The sequence below is a fragment of the Salmo salar genome, unplaced genomic scaffold (assembly GCF_905237065.1).
Source record: "Salmo salar unplaced genomic scaffold, Ssal_v3.1, whole genome shotgun sequence".
NCBI lineage: Eukaryota > Metazoa > Chordata > Actinopteri > Salmoniformes > Salmonidae > Salmo > Salmo salar.
Window position 1 is genome coordinate 13231 of NW_025549352.1, and position 20445 is coordinate 33675.

The 20445-nt window shown below is 44.1% G+C and overlaps 1 protein-coding gene across 2 annotated transcripts; it reads left to right on the plus strand.

Moving 5' to 3' along the window:
- The first annotated feature begins 1372 nt into the window (after window positions 1–1372).
- LOC106563449 (cdc42 effector protein 2) lies at window positions 1373–20031 on the plus strand. 2 transcript variants are annotated; one of them, XM_014129040.2, is made up of 2 exons: window positions 1373–1526; window positions 15658–20031. In XM_014129040.2, the coding sequence occupies exon 2, from the start codon at window positions 16011–16013 to the stop codon at window positions 16755–16757; it is 747 nt and encodes a 248-aa protein (XP_013984515.1). In that variant the 5' UTR covers window positions 1373–1526; window positions 15658–16010; the 3' UTR covers window positions 16758–20031. The 2 variants fall into 2 exon arrangements, with proteins under 2 accessions (XP_013984515.1, XP_013984514.1); XM_014129039.2 differs by lacking the exon at window positions 1373–1526 and adding an exon at window positions 7132–7696.
- Window positions 20032–20445: the final 414 nt, after the last annotated feature.

Genomic DNA, 20445 nt, shown 5'->3' on the forward strand with positions numbered 1-20445 from the left:
ATGCAAATAGTCCGGGTGGCCATTTGATTAATTGTTCAGCAGTCTCATGGCTTGGGGGTAAAAGCTGTTATGGAGACTTTTAGTACTAGACTTGGCATTCCGGCACCTCTTGCCGTGTGGTAGCAGAGAGAACAGTCTATGACTTTGGTGACTGGAGTCTTTGACAATTTTTTGGGCCTTCCTCTGACAATGAGTGTGTCCTCCTACAATGAGCCCGTCCTCCTATAGCTCCTCCCACCAGCCTCCTCTGATGTGCAGGTATTTGTGGAGAAGACCGAGGGGTCTATATAAATAATATTTGCGTGTTCTCAATTGATAGCTTATTTAACTGTACCAGTAACTGGAGGACTGATTTTAAGTGTGGTGGTCATACATTGGATGATTTCTATTTTGAGTAAGCAAATGAAAACTCTTCATTCTCTTCTTCATAATTCTGATGCAAAGAGGAGGGTCAATGACATTTACATGGTGTTCTAAGAGCTTGTAGGCATGATATAAACTCTAATCTAAACTGTCACTTTTCAATCTTCATTCTTTCTGTTAATAAAGATATGTCAATGGCCATAACAAACTCAATCAAGTGTCTTGGATACCTTGGCAACTAGCTACAATATATTGAGGCAATTTTAAAAAGCGCCTGAGCCCCCCTTCTTTTAGGTCCCCACTTTCTGAACCTAACAATGGCCTGTTATCCTGCGACCGTTAAAGCTCCTAGAGAAAAGACAAGGAGTTCACGCTGCAGTGGAAGGATTCAGCTCTCCCAAGCAAATTGTACTGATCAACCGAATATCAACATTTAAAAACGTTGACATGATTAGAAAAGAAAACGAGATACATTTTGTATAATGGAGTTAAAAAAGGAGATGGTTCAGTAAGTTGTCTAACTCTTGTTTTTCATGCCTTCATGAAAGGATGAGGATGATGATATGAATGTGTCTTTGACTGGGTTTTGAACACTCAGGATCCTATTCAATCAAACTTCAATCAAACGAGTTCAGAGTATGATCAACATAATGTTATTTGTGTGCTTTGAGAAGCTTGTGTGAGTTATGCAATTAGCTTTTTTATCATCTCACACTGAAAAACATTGTTTTCTTGAGTGTAAATTGATTTATAAAATGTGTTTTAATTTTCCAGAAACCTAGTTAACTGTTTTGATTGAAATGGTTTCATAATCACTCATACTTTCTCTAGTAAGCAAAAATCTGTGGGTTTGTGTTTGCATGACTTTCAAATTAAATTGTATTTGTCACATGCGCCGAATACAACAGAAGTAGACTTTATCGTGAAATGCTTACTTACGAGCCCTTTCCCAACAATTGAAAGTACTTTTTTCTTGCTTAAGCTCTTATGCATTATGCATGACAGCAAGGCAAGCACTGGGAGGGGTGATGAACAGTCTGAACACTGGAGAGCTGAAAGTACACATGTCTTTTTTCGGTTTACCAATCCAAGGACCTGGTGGGAAAGAAACTAAAAGAACAGATCCTGAAAGGACTAAAGCTCAGGCTACAGCATGAACACAGGTTGGTGAAACAAACATTCCCTAACATCTGGGCTGTATTTTGGGCTGTATGGAAAGGAGGAAGGGGAAATACAATAGTTAGTCTGCCCTTATCCGGACCAGAACTGTTCCCTCTACAGCCTTGTTAGTAGCTCTCTACTCAAAATCGGCTTCAACCCAACCATGTGTAGGCTACACTCAGATTGTATGAACAGCTTTGTTTTTACAGGTTATGAAATCCTTTAAAAAATTGCCTGCACATGCTTTGGTTGGAGTTCAGATGTCATTAAAAACAGACGTTATGACATGTTCGTTGAATCAATGCCCAAATAGCTATCAGAGGAGGGTTGTTGCATTTTTTAAATGCTGCCATCATTGTACTATGCCTCTCTTATGTTCACCACGTGTTTGCTGCCGTTGCTAAAAGAGCACATAGTGGTAATCACTTATCGTAAATCATGGCTAATGTTTTGAGCTCTATCGAAACTATCATATCAACGGGACCTGAAGAACTGTAATATTCTGTTTCACAGAGTCGTGGCTGAACAAGGACATTGATCATATACGTCTCGCTGGGTTTTTCAATGTATTGTCAAGACCGGTCAGCAGCCTTGAGTAAGATGAGGGGGGAGGGGTGTGTCTTTGTTAAAACCGCTTAAGGATTAGCCCCTTTTTTTCCATTTTTGCCTAAATCTAACTGCCTGTATCTCAGGCCCTGGAGCAAGGATATGCATATTCTTGGTACAATTTCAAAGGAAACACTTTGAAATTTATGGAAATGTGAAAGGAATGTAGTAGAATAATACACAATAGATCTGGTAAAAGATAATACAAAGAAAAAACAACCGTTCTTTTGTTTGTTTTTGTACCATCATCTTTGAAATGCAAGAGAAAGGCCATAATGTATTATTCCAGCCCAGGTGCAATTTAGATTTTGCCCACTAGATGGCATCAGTGTATGTGGAAAGTTTTAGACTGATCCAATGAACCATTGCATTTCTGTTCAAAATTTAGTATCAAGACTCCCAAAATGTGCCTGATTTGTTTATTTATAACTTTTCATGTTCAAAATTGTGCACTCTCCTCAAACAATAGCTTGGTATTCTTTCACTGTAATAGCTACTGTAAATTGGACAGTGCAGTTAGATTAACAAGAATTTTAGCTTTATGCCAATATCAGATATGTCTATGTCCTGGGAAATGTTCTTGTTACATACAACCTCATGCTAATCGCATTAGCCTATGTTAGCTCAACCATCCCGTGAAAGGGACACAGATCCGGAAGAAGTTTTTTAACAACTGGTGCACGATCTCAAACGCTAAGAAAGTCTCTAGTTTTTGCTTGTCTGAGATAGAATACCTCATGATAAGCTGCAGACCATACTATTTACAAAGAGAGTTTTCATCTATATTTTTCATAGCTGTCTATACTGGCACTAAGACCGCACTCAATGAGCTGTATAGGGCCATAAGCAAACAAGAAAATGCACACCCCGAGGCGGCACTTGTCGTGGCCGGTGATTTTAATGCAGGGAAACTGAAATCCATTTTACCAGCATGTCACCTGTGCAACTAGAGGGAACAAAATTCTAGATCACCTAGATCACACACAGAAATGCATACTCCCTTGCCCTCCCTTTGGCAAATCTGATCATAACTCTATCCTCCTGATTCCTTCTTACAAGCAAAAACTCAAACAGGAAGTACCTGTGACACACTCAATACAGAAGTGGTTTGATGAAGCGAATGCTAAACTACAGGACTGTTTCACTAGCGCAGACTGGAATATGTTCCGGGATTCATCTGATAACATTGAGGAGTTTACCACATCAGTCACCGGCTTCAATAATAAGTGCATCGAAGACATTGTCCCTACAGTGACCACGTACATATTCCAACCAGAAGCTCTTACAAGCAACATCCTCCCTGAGCTAAAGGCTAAAGCTGCCTCTCCGTAGCTGATGTGAGTAAGACCTTTAAACAGGTTAACATGCACAAGAAAGATCCACAGATGACGCAACCTCTATTGCACTCCACACTTCCCTTTCCCACCTGGACAAGAGGAACATCTATGTGAGAATGCTGTTCATTGACTACAGCTCAGCGTTCAACACCATAGTACCCTCCAAGCTCATCACTAAGCTCAGGACCCTGGCACTGAACAACTCCCTGGCACTGAACAACTCCCTCTGCAACTGGATCCTGGACTCCCTGATGGGCTGCCCCCTGGTGACGAGGGTAGGGAACAACAAATCCTCCACACTGACCCTTAACACGGGGGCCCCTCAATGTTGTGTGCATAGTCCCCTTCTGTACTCTCTGTTCACCCATGACTGCTTGGCCACGCACGACTTAAACACAATCATTAAGTTTTCTGACGAGACAATGGTGGTAGGGCTGGTCAATGCTGACGATGAGACAGCCTATAGGGAGGAGGTCAGTGACCTGGTAGTGTGGTGCCAAGACAACAACCTCTCCCTCAACGTCACCAAGACAAAGGAGCTGATCGTGAACTACAGGAAATGGAGGGCCGAGAACGCCCCCATCCACATCGATGGGGCTGTAGTGGTCGAGAGATTCAAGTTCCTCTGCGTCCATATCACTAAGGAAATAACATGGCCCAAACACCCCAACAGAGTCGTGAAGAAGGTACGACAATGCCTCTTCCCCCTCAGGAGGCTGAAAAGATTTGGCACGGGCCCTTGGATCATCAAAAAGTCTACAGCTGCACCACTGAGAGCAGCTTGACTGGCTGCATCACAGCTTGGTATGGCAACTGCTAGGCATCTGACCACAAGGCGCTACAGAGGGTAGTACGTATGGCCCAGTATATCACTGGGGCAGAGCTCCCTGCCATCCAGGACCTCTAAACAAGGCACAGCGGAAGGCTCTAAAAATTGTCAGACTCTAACCACTCAAGTTATAGACTGTTCTCTCTGCTACCACATGCCAAGCAGTACCGATCCACCCACAGGCTGGAACCAACAGGACCCTGAACAGCTTCTACCCCCAAGCCATAAGACTGGTAATAGTTAACCAAACAGCTACCTGGGCTATTTGCATTGACCCTTTTTGCACTAACTCTTTTGACTCATCACATATGCTGTTTATTATCTATCCTGTTGCCTAGTTACTTTACCCCTACCTATACTGTATGTACAGAGCATTCAGAAAGTATTAAGACCCTTTGACTTTTTTCACATTTTGTTATGTTACAGCCTAATTCTAAAATATATGAAATAATTAATTTTCCTCATCAATCTACATACAATACCCCATAATGACAAAGCGAAAACAGGTTTTTAGAAATTGTTGCAAATTAAAATATATAAAAATAAACTGAAATACATTATTTACAGAAGTATTCAGACCCTTTGCTATGAGACTCGAAATTGAGCTCAGGTGCATCCTGTTTCCATTGATCATCCTTGAGATGTTTCTACAACTTGATTGGAGTCCACCTGTGGTAAATTCAATTGATTGGACATGATTTGGAAAGGCACACACCTGTCGATATAAATAAGGACCCACAGTTGACAGTGCATGTTATAGCAAAAACCAAGCCATGAGGTCGTAGGAATTGTCCTTTGAGCTCCGAGACAGGATTATGTCGAGGCACAGACCTGGGGAAGGGTACCAAAACATTTCTGCAGCATTGAAGGTCCCCAAGAACACAGTGGTCTCCATCATTCTTAAATGGAAGAAGTTTGGAACCACCAAGACTCTTCCTAGAACTGGCCACCCGGCCAAACTGAGCAATCAGGGTAGAAGGGCTTTGGTCAGGGAGGTGACCAAGAACCCAATGGTCACTCTGACAGAGCTCCAGAGTTCCTCTGTGGAGACCATCTATGGTAGAGTAGCCAGACGGAAGCCACTCCTCAGTAAAAGGCACATCACAGCCAGCTTGGAGTTTTCCAAAAGGCACCAAAAGACTATCAGACCATGAGAAACAAGATTCTCTGGTCTGATGAAACCAAGATTGAACTCTTTGGCCTGAATGCCAAGCGTCACGTCTGGAGGAAACCTGGCACCATCCCTACGGTGAAGCACGGTGGTGGCAGCATCATGCTGTGGGGATGTTTTTCAGCGGCAGGGACTTGGAGACTAGTCAGGATCGAGGGAAAGATGAACGGAGCAAAGTACACAGAGATCCTTGATGAAAACCTGCTCCAGAGCGTTCAGGACCTCAGACTGGGGGTGAAGGTTCTTCCAACAGGACAATGACCCTAAGCACACAACCAAGACAACACAGGAGTGGCTTTGGGACAAGTCTCTGAATGTCCTTGAGTGGGCCAGCCAGAGCCTGATCGAACATTGAACCCGATCGAACATCTCTGGAGAGACCTGAAAATAGCTGTGCAGCGATGCTCTCCATCCAACCTGACAGAGCTTGAGAGGATCTGCAGAAAAGAATGGATAAATTCCCCAAATACAGGTGTGCCAATCACTGCCAAAGGTGCTTCAGCAAAGTACTGAGTAAAGGGTCTGAACACTTATTTAATGTGATATTTAAGTTTTTTATTTATTATTATTATTATTATTATTATTATTATTATTATTATTATTTAAAACCTGTTCTTGCTTTGTAGTTATGGGGTATTGTGTATAGATTGATTAAAGAAAAAATATTGTTTTTTAAATCCATGTTGGAATAAGGCTGTAACATCACAAAATGTGAAAAAAGTTGAAGTGTCTGAATACTATCCGAATGCACTGTATATTTCTACCTCAATTTCCTCGTACCTCGCACATCGATTCGGTACTGCCGTGTGTATAGCCAAGTTACTATTACTCATTGTGTATTTATTCCTCGTGTTATAATTGCTCTATTTTTCTATCTGGATTGTCGGGAAGGGCAGTAAGTAAGCATTTCACTGTTATTCTACACCCCTTGTTTACAAAGCATGTGTCAAATACAATTATTTGGTTTGGTTTAACTGTCTCATGTAGGTGATAGCACATAGGCCTATCCCTGAGTGACAAGTGTAAAATGTGCTCTATTGATTGTAGACTAGCTCAAACTTTGGGTTGCATAGGTCTACATTGGATTCAGAGGAAGCAGGTTGCTTTCTTACACATACCTATGTTAACATAATTAGCTTCAAAATCAAATACATGTGAATATTATAGACCTGTGGGACTTAATATTACCTTTATAAGGTACGTTTAAGGAAATAGCAACTGACCACAGAAGATTTCAAAATGACACAGCATGGACTGATGCCCGTTGTGGAGGTTGCATTGTAGTCTTTCGTTGGTTTCAGGTTATCAGAATGGAACAGCTATAACGGTTTCCTTCCCGCCAAATGTGCCATGCACGTTTGGCACAGATTTGGGCACCAGGCACACAGTAGCATTAGTTAGCCCTTTTTGCTCTCCTTCCTTACAGGTCTATTCGTATGGTTCGACTCACTCCTCTCGATCTTATCTTCTATAATAGGCACATTAAAGAGTCCAAAATAAACATTTCACGTGAGATTATGACTGCACTATTTCAATTGTTCCAAATGATTGAATGGAGATTCCAAATAAACAAATATGTGCTAATGAATAGCTCTCCACAGCCAACTCCCCTGTGTCAAAAAGAGGTGTGTGATTCCACTGACAAACACCGGGTGTAACTGTGAGTCAGTGTGCGCGCACATCTGAACAGCGACGGAAGCGCATGATGTGTTGGAATTTGTAGGAACGAGGAAGACATATTGTCCACCGGAGCAGAAGCCCGCCCTGGATTACAGCTCTTTCATGGAATGTTCACTGAGGAGAACTGTCGTTTTATTTGTTTTACCATCGGGAGTTTGTTAAGGTGATATGCGCACTGTGGGACCCTGAGGAATAGGCCATCAAAAGGGTTCTGCGCGAAATCCAGTGACAGAGTTTCCAGCTATTCAGCATTATTTAAGCGCGCACTCAAAGCAAAGTGAGAAAGCGATAATTAGGGATAAGAGGTATAGCGCATCTCTGATTCTACGATATCAGCACATCGTTGCTTTAGCAGCCTATGGACCATGACATCATATGAAGAAGCGGTTATTTGTCCGGTGAAAGCACCTACGCTCGCCAAGCACAGGGACTTCTGACATTATTTACGCACACTCAAATATCCGACCCCCGCTCTATGCAGGGCGCAGAGGAGACCGGTCTTATTGGTAAAAGTCAGGGCTGTCATTTCGGACAACTGGCATCGGTGAGGTAAGCAGATCTAATCTATTCTACCTTCTTGAATGCTGCGTACAGCAGCTAAGATGCGTGTAACGAGTAGACATTATATAAAATATAACCTAGGTATCCTAGAAATAGATGAATAGGAGAGGTACTGAGGAAAACCGTCCTCCGACATTATCTGCCTCATCAAACGTCAGAGTTTTACAGACAATGTTTAATGTGACCAAATTGGACTCATCTTATTTTGAGGATTCCATATTTATGTTAGCCCATTAGTCAACCCTTTTGCAGCACACCTCTTAAATGATATTCTAGATACTAGGGAACATTTCTAACAATATAAAAAAATATTCATCATCATTGGGAATGACCTGTTCCCTTCTGCTCATCTGAATTTACTCTTCATTTGTCCTGTATTTGTTGACGAAGTATGTGTTGATAGAAACGTGTCCTCTTCTTGGGACAGAGGTGGATTTGGGGTAGTGCGCTACAATCCTCAAATTCATTAGTTGATATGTTTATGCAAATTATACTGTTCTATTATTGTTGACCAAACATCCCACATTCACAACCCTTTCCTACCCTAGCTGAGCATTCCCAAATGATCCTTAATAGGTAAGGATTTTTGAAAGAATTGTCTGTCTGGTTCTGTTTGTATCATGAGAAAGGAATCTAAAATACCATCCAAAAAACGTTCAGCTCCAGATCTCCTAATCACTTTCAGGTGTGGCTTGTGAGGGATGTTTTTTTTCTACCACCTGACTTCTTTCAAACAGACCATAATTCTCCAGCCCTGCAGCAGTGAAATTCTTTCAAACTCTGAATGACATGATCATCCCTTCAGCCGTTGAGGCCTGTTGTCTCTCACTGGCCTCCTGTGACAGAGTCATTTGAATGGTGACACTGCGAGCATTGTTCAAAAAAGCACTCGGTTGCAGTCAACAGTATGTTCTGGGTGAACAATGTCCTCCTTAGACCTCTGAGAGTTCTCTTTGTGTGATTTCTGTCAATGGCAGCCTGGGACAAACATGTTGTGACAGTATGTCCCATACAATATCTAACAAATGAACAAGCTTTTCAAGGGCTTCACCAAGCATTGTTCTATCTCAGCTGTGGCAGTTAAGAGCTGGCTTACAAAGCCTGGTCATTTCATGGATTCAGCTCTCGTCTTGCTTGTTGGAAACGTTGACACACAAGAAGCTGTACATTTTTGGAAGCTGTACAAATATAAAAAGGGCATGTCAAAACAGACCCTTCAGAATCCTATCTTTATTTTTCCAGTGTATTATATATTTTTTTTTACCTCCTTGAAATTGTGTTGAAAGTGCTTCAGTGAGGTTCTCAGTTCAATCTTATTCTGCCTGTGTTTTCCCCACTTTTTGTGAAAACTGGAACTGAATGACTAAAAATAGGAAAATACCATGCATGATAAAATGTCTGGAAACAAAGAGCTATGTGGCGGCTGGTGAGGAAGAGTTATAGGAGGACGCACTCATTGTAATGTCTGGAATGGAAACCCCGCGTTTGTCTGCATTGTATTTATTCCACTATGGCTCTTTGCTGTGGCTCTTTGCTGTGGCTTCTTGCTGTGGCTTCTTGCTGTGGTTCCTTGATGGTCAAGTTCTGGTTGCTTTTCGGAGAAAAGCAGGGCATGTCACAAGACTGTCTCCACAACATTGGCTCCTTCATCACCTTGGATAAGGGGAGCAGTGGTGTCACACACAACTCAGATGGCCAATGTGTCTGAAGTAACGGCTCAGGTAAGATGTCCCTCAGCTTTGGCTCTTGGCTGGGCTGTGCCAGTGGCTGTATCTGCGGCTGGGGTTTATAATTTCAACCCTGGTGGTCACCTTGGCCTCCGAGACGGTTGCACTTGAGTAGTCGTCTGTCTTTGTTCCTGAACCGGTGCAAAAAAAAAGCCATTATTAATATCATGTGACCACAACCAGTCTTTAATCCCACAGGTCTGCCAAGATCTTGGCTGCTTTATGTTGACAAAGCACTGAAGCATTCTTTCAAATGTGCCTGACAGGCCTTGGAAACTGCTTACTACAGTATGTGCAAGAGAAGTGCTCACTCTGAGTGTTTGAGTGAGTAGGCCTATGTGAAAGGGAGTGTGTTTTATTGTGTTAAACATACATGATATTTAAACACAGTATGTGTATAAGTCTTTTCAAACCCATTGTTACCAGGTTTGAATACTATTGACCTTTGATTAGAGTGATCATTAACTCTGACAAATACATTTTATGGAGGCAAAGGAATTTCATTAGTCTGGTCAGCAGATGTATAGCTTTTCCATACGAACAAGACAAGGGATCTGCGACAAGGCTAGAATCTCATTACAATGTTGTTTTGTCCAAACCTTTTCAGTGAAGTATCCTAATGTATTATTCAATTCTAATCATCCTGATGGGTCTTCTACCCTGCTCGTTTGAATGAAACAGATAGATTGTGTGCTTTAGACCATTGCAAAGTATTCACGTACACAGTCTGGGTCCCCAATGGCATGTCTGAGAGAGACTCCTTCACTGTGGCCAAACAGAATGCAGCTAGAGATGAGGCACTTCTCTCTCTGTCTGTCATTATCTCCACAGACCAGTGATTCAGTTAGCACTGCTACCTTCTGTCTATCGCAAAGTAATAAAGGCTTTTTAAATGTTATATTATTAGCTACAGTTGAAGTCGGAAGTTTACATACACCTTAGCCAAATACATTTAAACTCAGTTTTTCACAATTCCTGACATTTAATCCTAGTAAAAATTCCCTGTCTTAGGTCAGTTAGGATCACTACTTTATTTTAAGAATGTGAAATGTCAGAATAATAGTAGAGAGTGATTTATTTCAGCTTTTATTTCTTTCATCACATTCCCAGTGGGTCAGAAGTTTACATACACTCAATTAGTATTTGGTAGCATTGCCTTTAAATTGTTTAACTTGGGTCAAACGTTTCGGGTAGCCTTCTACAAGCTTCCCACAATAAATTGGGTGAATTTTGGCCCATTCCTCCTGACAGAGCTGGTGTAACTGGAGTCAGGTTTGTAGGCCTCCTTGATCGCACACGCTTTTTCAGTTCTGTCCACACATTTTCTATAGGATTGAGGTTAGGGATTTGTGATGGCCACTCCAATACCTTGACTTTGTTGTCCTTAAGCCATTTTGGCACAACTTTGGAAGTATGCTTGGGGTCATTGTCCATTTGAAAGACCCATTTGCGACCAAGCTTTAACTTCCTGACTGATGTCTTGAGATGTTGCTTCAATATGTCCACATAATTGTCCTTCCTCATGATGCCATCTACTTTGTGAAGTGCAACAGTCCCTCCTGCAGCAAAGCACCCCCACAACATGATGCTGCCACCCCCGTGCTTCACGGTTGGGATGGGGTTCTTCGGCTTGCAAGTCTCCCCCTTTTTCCTCCAAACATAACAATGGTCATTATGGTCAAACAGTTCTATTTTTGTTTCATCAGACCAGAGGACATTTCTCCAAAAAGTACAATCTTTGTCCCCATGTGCAGTTGCAAACCGTAGTCTGGCAGTTTTGGAGCAGTGGCTTCTTATTTGCAGAGCTGCCTTTCAGGTTATGTCGATATAGGACTCGTTTTACTGTGGATATTGTAACGGCTGTCTGAAGAGAGAGTGGACCAAAACGCAGCGGAGTTAGTGTTCGTCATATTTAATTGAGAAAGAACACTATACAAAACAAGAAACTGACAGCCAAACAGTCCTGCCAGGTGAAACACAATGACAGAAACAATTACCCACAAAACCCCAACGGAAAAACATGCACTTATGTGTGACTCCCAATCAACAACAACGAACTTCAGCTGTGCCTGATTGGGAGCCACACACGGCCCAAAACAAAGAAATACAAAAACATAGAAACAGAACATAGAACGCCCACCCAATGTAACACCCTGGCCTATCCAAAATAAAGAACAAAAACCCCCTCTATGGCCAGGGCGTTACAGTACCCCCCCCTTCCCCCCAAGGTGCGGACTCCGGCCGCAAAACCTGACACTGAAGGGGAGGGTCTGGGTGGGCCTTCTTATGGCGGCGGCTCAGGTGCGGGACGTGGCCTCTGCCCCACCCTTGGCGTCGCCCTCTTAGGTGGTGCACCTGGCCACGCCGAAGGTCTGGTGGGCGACCCTGACTTTGCCTGGCTGGCGGGCGACCCTTGTTGCGCCCGGCTGGCGGACGACCCTGGCTGCGCCCGGCTGGCGGGTGGGGATGGCTGTGCCCGGCTGGCGGGCGACCCTTGCTGCGCCCGACTGGCGGATGACCCTGGCTGCGCCCGGCTGGCGGGCGGCGATGGCAGATCCGGACTGGCGGGCGGCGATGGCAGATCCGGCACGGCGGGCCACTCTGGCAGATCCGGACAGGCGGGCCACTCTGGCAGATCCGGACAGGCGGGCCACTCTGGCAGATCGGGACAGGCGGGCCACTCTGGCAGATCGGGACAGGCGGGCCACTCTGGCAGATCGGGACAGGCGGGCCACTCTGGCAGATCCGGACAGGCGGGCCACTCTGGCAGATCCGGACAGGCGGGCCATTCTGGCAGATCCGGACAGGCGGGCCACTCTGGCAGATCCGGACAGGCGAGACCCACTGGAGGTCTAGTCCTGGGAGGTGGCACAGGACGCACCAGGATGGGGAGACACACTGGAGGCCTGGTCCGAGGAGGAGGCACAGGCTTAACCAGGATGGGGAGACCCAATGGAGGCCTGGTCCGTGGAGCAGGCACAGGACAGACCAGGATGGGGAGACCCACTGGTGGACTGGTCCTAGGAGGAGGCACAGGACTGACCAGGATGGGAAGACTTGCAGGAGGCCTGGTTCTGGGCGTAGGCACAGGACGTGCAGGGCTGGGAAGACATGCAGGAGGCCTGTTTCTGGGCGTAGGCACAGGACGTGCAGGGCTGGGAAGACATGCAGGAGGCCTGTTTCTGGGCGCAGGCACAGTCTTCAACAGACGGCCAGCACGCACCTCAGGACGAGTATGGAGAACTGACTCAGGTGACATCAATTCACTGACACGCTCCGTAGGGCGAATGCCGTGCCTTATGCACCAAACCAGCAGGTCTCTCATCTCTCTCTCCTCCAATCTCCCTATCAACTCCTTCACTGTCTCTGCTTTCCACCCTTCGCTCACCTCCAACGTCAACCCGACTGGCTCTGGTTCCGACCTCGGCACCGCCGACTGTCCCGTGTGCCCCCCCCAAAAAAAATCTTGGGGCTGCCTCTCGTGCCTGTTGCGCTCTCACTCCTCATACCATCGCCTCTCCGCTCTCGCCGCTCGATCTCCCACTGCGGGAGGCAATACTCCCCAGCCTGAGTCCATGGTCCCTCTCCGTCCAGTATCTGTTCCCATGTCCATGAGTCCATCATGCTGCTCTCCTGGTGCTGCTCCTTCCTCCGCTGCTTGGTCCTTTTGTGGTGGGTAATTCTGTAACGGCTGTCTGAAGAGAGAGTGGACCAAAACGCAGCGGAGTTAGTGTTCGTCATATTTAATTGAGAAAGAACATTATACAAAAACAAAACAAGAAACTGACAGTCAAACAGTCCTGCCAGGTGAAACACAATGACAGAAACAATTACGCACAAAACTCCAACGGAAAAACATGCACTTATGTGTGACTCCCAATCAACAACAACAAACTTCAGCTGTGCCTGATTGGGAGCCACACACGGCCCAAAACAAAGAAATACAAAAACATAGAAACAGAACATAGAACGCCCACCCAATGTAACACCCTGGCCTAACCAAAATAAAGAACAAAAAACCCCTATATGGCCAAGGCGTTACAGATATAGATACTTTTGTACCTGTTTCCTCCAGCATCTTCACAAGGTACTTTGCTGTTGTTCTGGGATTGATTTGCACTTTTCACATCAAAGTCCGTTCATCTCTAGGAGACAGAACGCGCCTCCTTCCTGAGTGGTATGACGGCTGCGTGGTCCCATGGTGTTTATACTTGCGTACTATTGTTTGTACAGATGAACGTGGTACCTTCAGGCGTTCGGAAATTGCTCCCATGTCACGGCTGTCGAAAGGAGTAGATCAAAGTGCAGCGTGGTTGTAGTTCCACATTTTATTTAATCCGTGCAATTTTGCAATACATAAATAACTGAATAGACAAAACAACAAACCGTGACGCAGAGAGAAACAAACACTACACAAAATATAATAACCCACAAAACCCAGGAAGAAAAGCCCCTACTTAAATATGATCTCCAATTAGAGACGAGGACCAGCTGCCTCCAATTGGAGATCAACCCCAAAAAACAACATAGAAATAGAAAAACTAGAACTTAAACATAGAAATACAAAACATAGAAAAACACAAAACACCCCCTGTCACGCCCTGACCTACTCTACCATTGAAAATAACCTCTTACTATGGTCAGGACCTGACATCCGAAGGATGAACCAGACTTTTGGAGGTCTATAATATTTCTTCTGAGGTCTTGGCTGATTTCTTTTGATTTTCCCATGATGTCAAGCAAAGAGGCACAGAGTTTGAAGGTAGGCCTTGAAATACATTCACAGGTACACCTCCAATTGACTCAAATTGTGTCAATTAGCCTATCAGAAGCTTCTAAAGCCATGACATAATTTTCTGGAATTTTCCAAACTGTTTAAAGGAACAGTCAACTTAGTGAATGTAAACTTCTGACCCACTGGAATTTTGATACAGTGAATTATAAGTGAAATAATCTGTCTGTAAACAATTGTTGGACAAATTACTTGTGTCATGCACAAAGTAGATGTCCTAACCGACTTACCCAAAACTATAGTTTGTTAATAATACATTTGTGGAGTGGTTGAAAAACTAGTGTTAATGACTCCAACATAAGTGTATGTAAACTTCCAACTTCAACTGTATGTACTGTGTTTTAACAATGTGCAAATAGTTTAAGTACAAAGGGAAAATAAACTCACTCTCATTCTCTCTGTTAGTTAACAATGTGTGTCTGTGCTATCTGTCACCACCCAGAATGCACTCTGTTCTGGTTCAGCAGAGCTTCGATCAAGTTGGTTCGACCAGTTTCTCTCGCTCTACAGCCGTGACATCATGTGACATCATATTGTTACTTCTGGTACCCTTTGGGGGCTTTTATTCAGTAGTACCATTGTTTACTTGACATACAAGTTGAGGTCAGGTATTGTGTTTCGTATGCTGGTAGAAGGGAGACGCTGTTTTGTTTTTTGTTATTGAGTGATCTATGTGCACAGTAGCTGATTAAAGTAAATATTCTGTGAGTGCCTGAGGCTCAAGCTCCTCCTGTGCACTCAGTGGTGCTACTGTAAAGCTATCCCTATCTCATAGCTGTAACCTAAGAAGCATGAGTTAATGTCAAGTCATGCTCTCTCTCTCATACCCAGGTTTTCCTGCTCTGCCTGGCCAAGGCCCTCACTGAGCAGCAGCAGCACTTTACTCTGCCTCCTTCAGAACTACTGTCTGCCAGCCTGACACACACCTGCCTCACTAAAGCTCCCTAAATAGGTTTAAACCAGGCTAACCTCTCTCTCGTCCACAAGGCATGCTACTGAAAGTGTCCTCTCTTATTTACACCTTCACACTCACATATCGCCTCTTCACTCCTCAGCAGTGGATCCTGATTCATTCAATCTGGCATTCACCATATAAGAACCTTTTCCCATGCTGCATTGCCAACAACAATAGACTGAGTGATTATTTCATGTCCTGTTGTTGATATGATACGATGGAAATATTTATTGAATTACTTTCTTTCATCTCAACTCTATCAAACTAGATCTAAGGGGTCTCTGGGTTCTTATGTGTCATGGTTGTTTTTCTACAATTGAGTGTTTATTTTCCTTACAAATTAAGTTTCTGAACATCAGACGTCATGTAATATCATGAGAGTATTGCTCCTCCATGTTTATATAGCATGCATTTTAGAGCAACAGTTCTATGATAGTTTTATATTCTAATGGCTTTCTTCTGCTTGTTTCCGCAGTGGGAGGTGATTGACACCGTGGACACAGTGAGCGGACCTCTCTAAAAAACCTCTCCAACAGTCGTCGTGCCAACCTCACTTCTTACTCACTGTGAAGCGCTGTTACAAGAGAGTGATGTGGACTTTATTTGGGACTATTCATCAGTAAAGCTGGCTGCAGAAGTAGCAGTCTTCCCTGAGCACCAGGCCTGACTGTTAATAGCTCAGCTCAGCTCAGCCAGCCAGCCTGGTTCCCTCTCCTTCTTCCTGTCTGATTCAGAGAGAAGCTCTTCCCAGCCTCCTCTCCTCTCCCCCCACCACCCCCCACGTTGTTGCAGGAGTTGAGTCTCTGCTGCCCAGGGAGGGCTCCAGACATGTCCACCAAGGCACCCATATACCTGAAGCGGCGGAGCAGGAAGGGTAAGAAAGAAAAGCTGCGGGACATCCTCTCCTCGGACATGATCAGTCCTCCACTTGGGGACTTCCGCCACACCATCCACATCGGCAGCGGCGGGGGGGAGGACGACCTATTTGGGGACCTGTCCTTCCTGGAGGGGAAGTTCCACCTGCTCCCTGGGCAGCAGGGCGACAGCCTATCCCAGCGCTCTTCCATGTACGCAGAGCCCTTCCAGTTCAGCCGTACTGCCAGCATCAGCGGACACACAGCCTCCTCAGAGAGCTCCCCCCTTCTGAAGAACGCCCTCTCTCTGCCCGTCATTGGAGGGTTGCAGGCCATCACTCTGCCTGTCACCTCTGCACCCCCCACTGTTCCCCACCCACCTCAGAACGCAGCCCCCCCACCCAAACCTCCCCGACTGCACCTGGATGACAAGATCCTGATGTCCCATCACCCAGGCCTGGACTCCCCCAGCAGGACTTCCCAGTTCTGCCCACCCTCTCCCAGGTTTTCATCAGACGAGGATGTGTGTATCCAGGACCCCTATCTGGATGACCGGGTTCAGGAGCGTCCCTACTTGTCCAACGCAGGCTCCCTGCTCTCCCTGCACCTGGACCTGGGCCCCTCCATCCTGGATGACGTGCTGCAGATCATGGACCGTCAGCGCCTCAACGGCCTCAACGGAACCTGTCTGCAGGGAGGACGGCAAGAGCTCTACACCTGACCATGAGAAGTCCTCCTCCCTCGGTCCTCTGTCCCTTTACTGTCTTTCGTAGTGTAACACAGGAGGTTCTGACCTCAACCAGGCCTTGCTTGATCACAAGGCTGGGTTTGTACAGTAGTTTGCTCATATTAAGTGCTTTTTTTCTGGAACATAACATCAATTTCTGTTAGTGTTTTAATTGATATTGAATATCTTTCTACACTTTTCCATATTTGAATTACTTAATGTAGGAAGTGTTGTCTAATGAGGTGACATGAGCCAAAAGCTGACTGTTAAATCTCCTCTGCCCTTCCTCCAAAGAGGACATGAAGAGACTGGGGAAAGAATACACTGCTGGTCAGGAACTGAGGTCAGCATATATCTATCTGTTTCGGCTAATATGTCAGTGGGAAGGGTATGGTAAAACCTGAAGGTCGGTGTTAGATCATTTTTCTACTGCACCTGAGCTGTAGACTACTGTATGTACTCCGAAGATCACAGTTTGCTGCGTGTGTCATACAGATTTATCCAGCTTATGAAGCTATTCTGGAACAGACATTCTATTCAGACTTTGGGGATATTGTTCTCAAAGACACACACTTACGGAAAGATGAACTGTACGACAGGGATGACGTAATCTCTGCAAGGACAGAGAGCCAGAGTGGGAGAGGAGGTCACCTCCCTGAGTCTCTGTCTCAGTTTTCAGATTGTGTTCATTTTTACTGCAAGATTGTGAAAGCTGTAACTTTGTATCAGGAGAGACACTGAGTGTTGGAGAGTGCAGTTCCATATCTGTCGTCCTTTCAGCAGATCTACAGAGCAAAGCTCTCTGTTTTTACTGGCTCTCAGGCTCTGGTCATTGAGATGTTGGACACGCTTGGAGTACTGTTACGTTTTGATTCACAACCTGAGACTGCTCATAAAGAGATTATCTCACCGCTGTAGCCATCCAAGTCCTTGTGTTGCTCCAACTATCTCTGTACCAACACAGAAAAGTTCACAATCAGACTATTACCAATGTTATTTGGAATTCTAGTTAAAAGATACTTCAGTGTTTGCAGTACAATACAGCGTAGAGTTGCTGGAACACCAATTGCTGCATGGGGTATATATTTTTCTATTTCAGTATTACATCAATAACAATGTAGCAATCAACTGGATAATGATAACGGTTAATGATTCTTCACAAACCCAATAAGAAATGCTTTATGATTTGCACCCAGAGGTGCACTGATTCACTTCAACATTGTACAAATGATTTCAAAAGTGAAATGATAGATAATACAATTTAGAACATACGTTGGTTCTTTGATAACAGTGGACCAATGATGTGCAGGTCTGCCTTAAGAATTCCACAAAACGCTGGATACCCGTTAACCCATTTATAATGTACCCAACAGGGGTTCTATACATTACATGTCCTACTGTAGGCTAACATACACTACATTTATGCATAACGCTAAACAATATCATTATAGTATTATATTTGATTAATCTCATATTAGATCAAATGTCTTGATACTTTCACACATACTAAAGCACTTAAACCTGTCGGCATTGTAACTGCATATAACTACATTAATTACAGCTTTTAAACTGCTCTATAATTTCTGTTTACTTTTGGATATCAACTCATCAGATCAAATCTATCAAAATAGAATATTCTCACTCCATACATATCCACCCTGTCACAGGCGGACTTGCGCCCCCTGCTGGTTGACTTGCGCCCCCTGCTGGTTGAGAAAGAATTACACCAGATAACATCAATCCCTTTCCAGACAGTTTAGGTGGGGACCTTAGGAAAACAAATACAAAACAGCTGAACTCAAGTGACTGCCTCACTGATAAGCTTCTAGTGGCACCTTAATTGAGGAGAATGGGCTCATTTAAAAAAACAAAGGTACAATTTTTTTTTTTTAACTAGGCAAGTCAGTTAAGAACAAATTGTTATTTACAATCATGGCCAAACCCTCCCCTAACCCAGACAATGCTGGGCCAATTGTGTGCCACCCTATGGGACTCCCGATCATGGCCTGTTGTGATACAGCCCGGGATCAAACCAGGGTCTGTAGTGACGCCTCTAGCACTGAGATGCAGTGCCTTAGACCGCTGCACCACTCAGGAGTAAATCATAGTAATGGCTGGAACGGAATAAATGGAATTGTATCGAACACATCAAATAAATGGTTTCCACGTGTTTGATACAATTCTATTCACTCCGTTCCAGCCATTATTATGAGCCATCCTCCACTCAGCAGCCTCCTGTGCACCCTGTGCATGCTCAAGTGATTACTAAATTAGATGGAAAAGAACTTGGGCTCAATAACTGACATGTTGAGAAGAGGACTGTATTAATAGACATGTTGCAGAGAGAGAGAGAGGGTGTGATTAGATGTACTGCTGTGCAGTCTGTTTGGACTCTGAGAGAGAGAGAGAGAGAGAGAGAAAGGATATGGTAAGATGTGCTGCAGTGCAGTCTGTCCGAACTCAGAGAGAGAGAGAGAGAGGATGTGCTGCAGTGCAGTCTGGTCTGCTGACCGTGGCCAGGCCAGAATGGTGTTACGTAAGCCTGTGTCTGTTTACTCTGGAGCTCTGCTGACAGTCAGATCTGCAGCCAGCCCCTCAGTGAGAGGGGAGCTGTACGGTGCAGTACAGTACGTCAGGCTCCCCTGCAGCGTTTGGGACAGCACCTGTTGACAGACTGACATCAACACTACTAACCTTCACTGGCTCCTCCAACTGCTATAAATTCCGATTTTTACAATCTAGCCAGTCATATGCTGCACCTAATGACCATGGTAACATACTTTGGTGTTACTTTTTAAGTTGTGATATGCATGGTATGCCTCCTACAACAACTGAACTCAAGTTATTTTGGCATGTTTCCTATTGTATCTAGCTACTAGTTTAGACCTCCAAGTAAGTGCTGGTTGTTTTAGAAAGTGGCTGCAGCATACGGAGCCAAAACCCTTTGTCGTCCTGACTCCGTTTATCATAGTCGCTATGGCACTGACTTCTGATAATACCTGAATCGCCAGATATGAGGCTCCACTCCCCTACATATTTATTTGGACAGTGAAGCTAAAACTTTTGGTTCTATACTCCACCATTTTGCATTTGAGATCAAATGTTTTATATGAGGCGATGGAACAAAATGCCACCTTTTTATTTCATATACATACTGTATGTTTTACCGTTTAAAAATGAAAGAACTTTATGTATGTAGTCCCCCCATTTTGAAGGTATCATAAGCATTTGGACAAATTCAGTTAGTGTATTAAAGTAGTCAAAAGTACAACTCTACTCTGTAACTTTCTCACTCATCATTATTCACGATTCATTCATGATTATCCGTAATCATGGTAGCTTCCAAATTAATGTACAAGTGCTCAGAAACATATTTTATTTACAATAAAAGTGACTCCAAAAATACATTATTTACAATTCATTTCTATTGGGCACAACATAATCTAAAACAAACTGCAAATGCATACAACAAGTTTGCAGAGTCACAAGCTTGATGTAGTCATTGCGTGCTAGAAATATGGGACCTAATACTAAAATTCCCACTGGGCACAGACGTCAGTTCAACATCTAGTTTTGATTTATATTTGGTTGAAAAGTCAACCAATGTGAAATCAACAAGACATTTCACCATGTCATTTGATTCAATGTTATCACATTGAATTTTTTGGGTTGAAATGACATG

Bases quoted from the DNA above. Each gene is read 5' to 3' on its own strand.
- LOC106563449 (XM_014129040.2), top strand. From the start codon at position 16,011: ATGTCCACCAAGGCACCCATATACCTGAAGCGGCGGAGCAGGAAGGGT.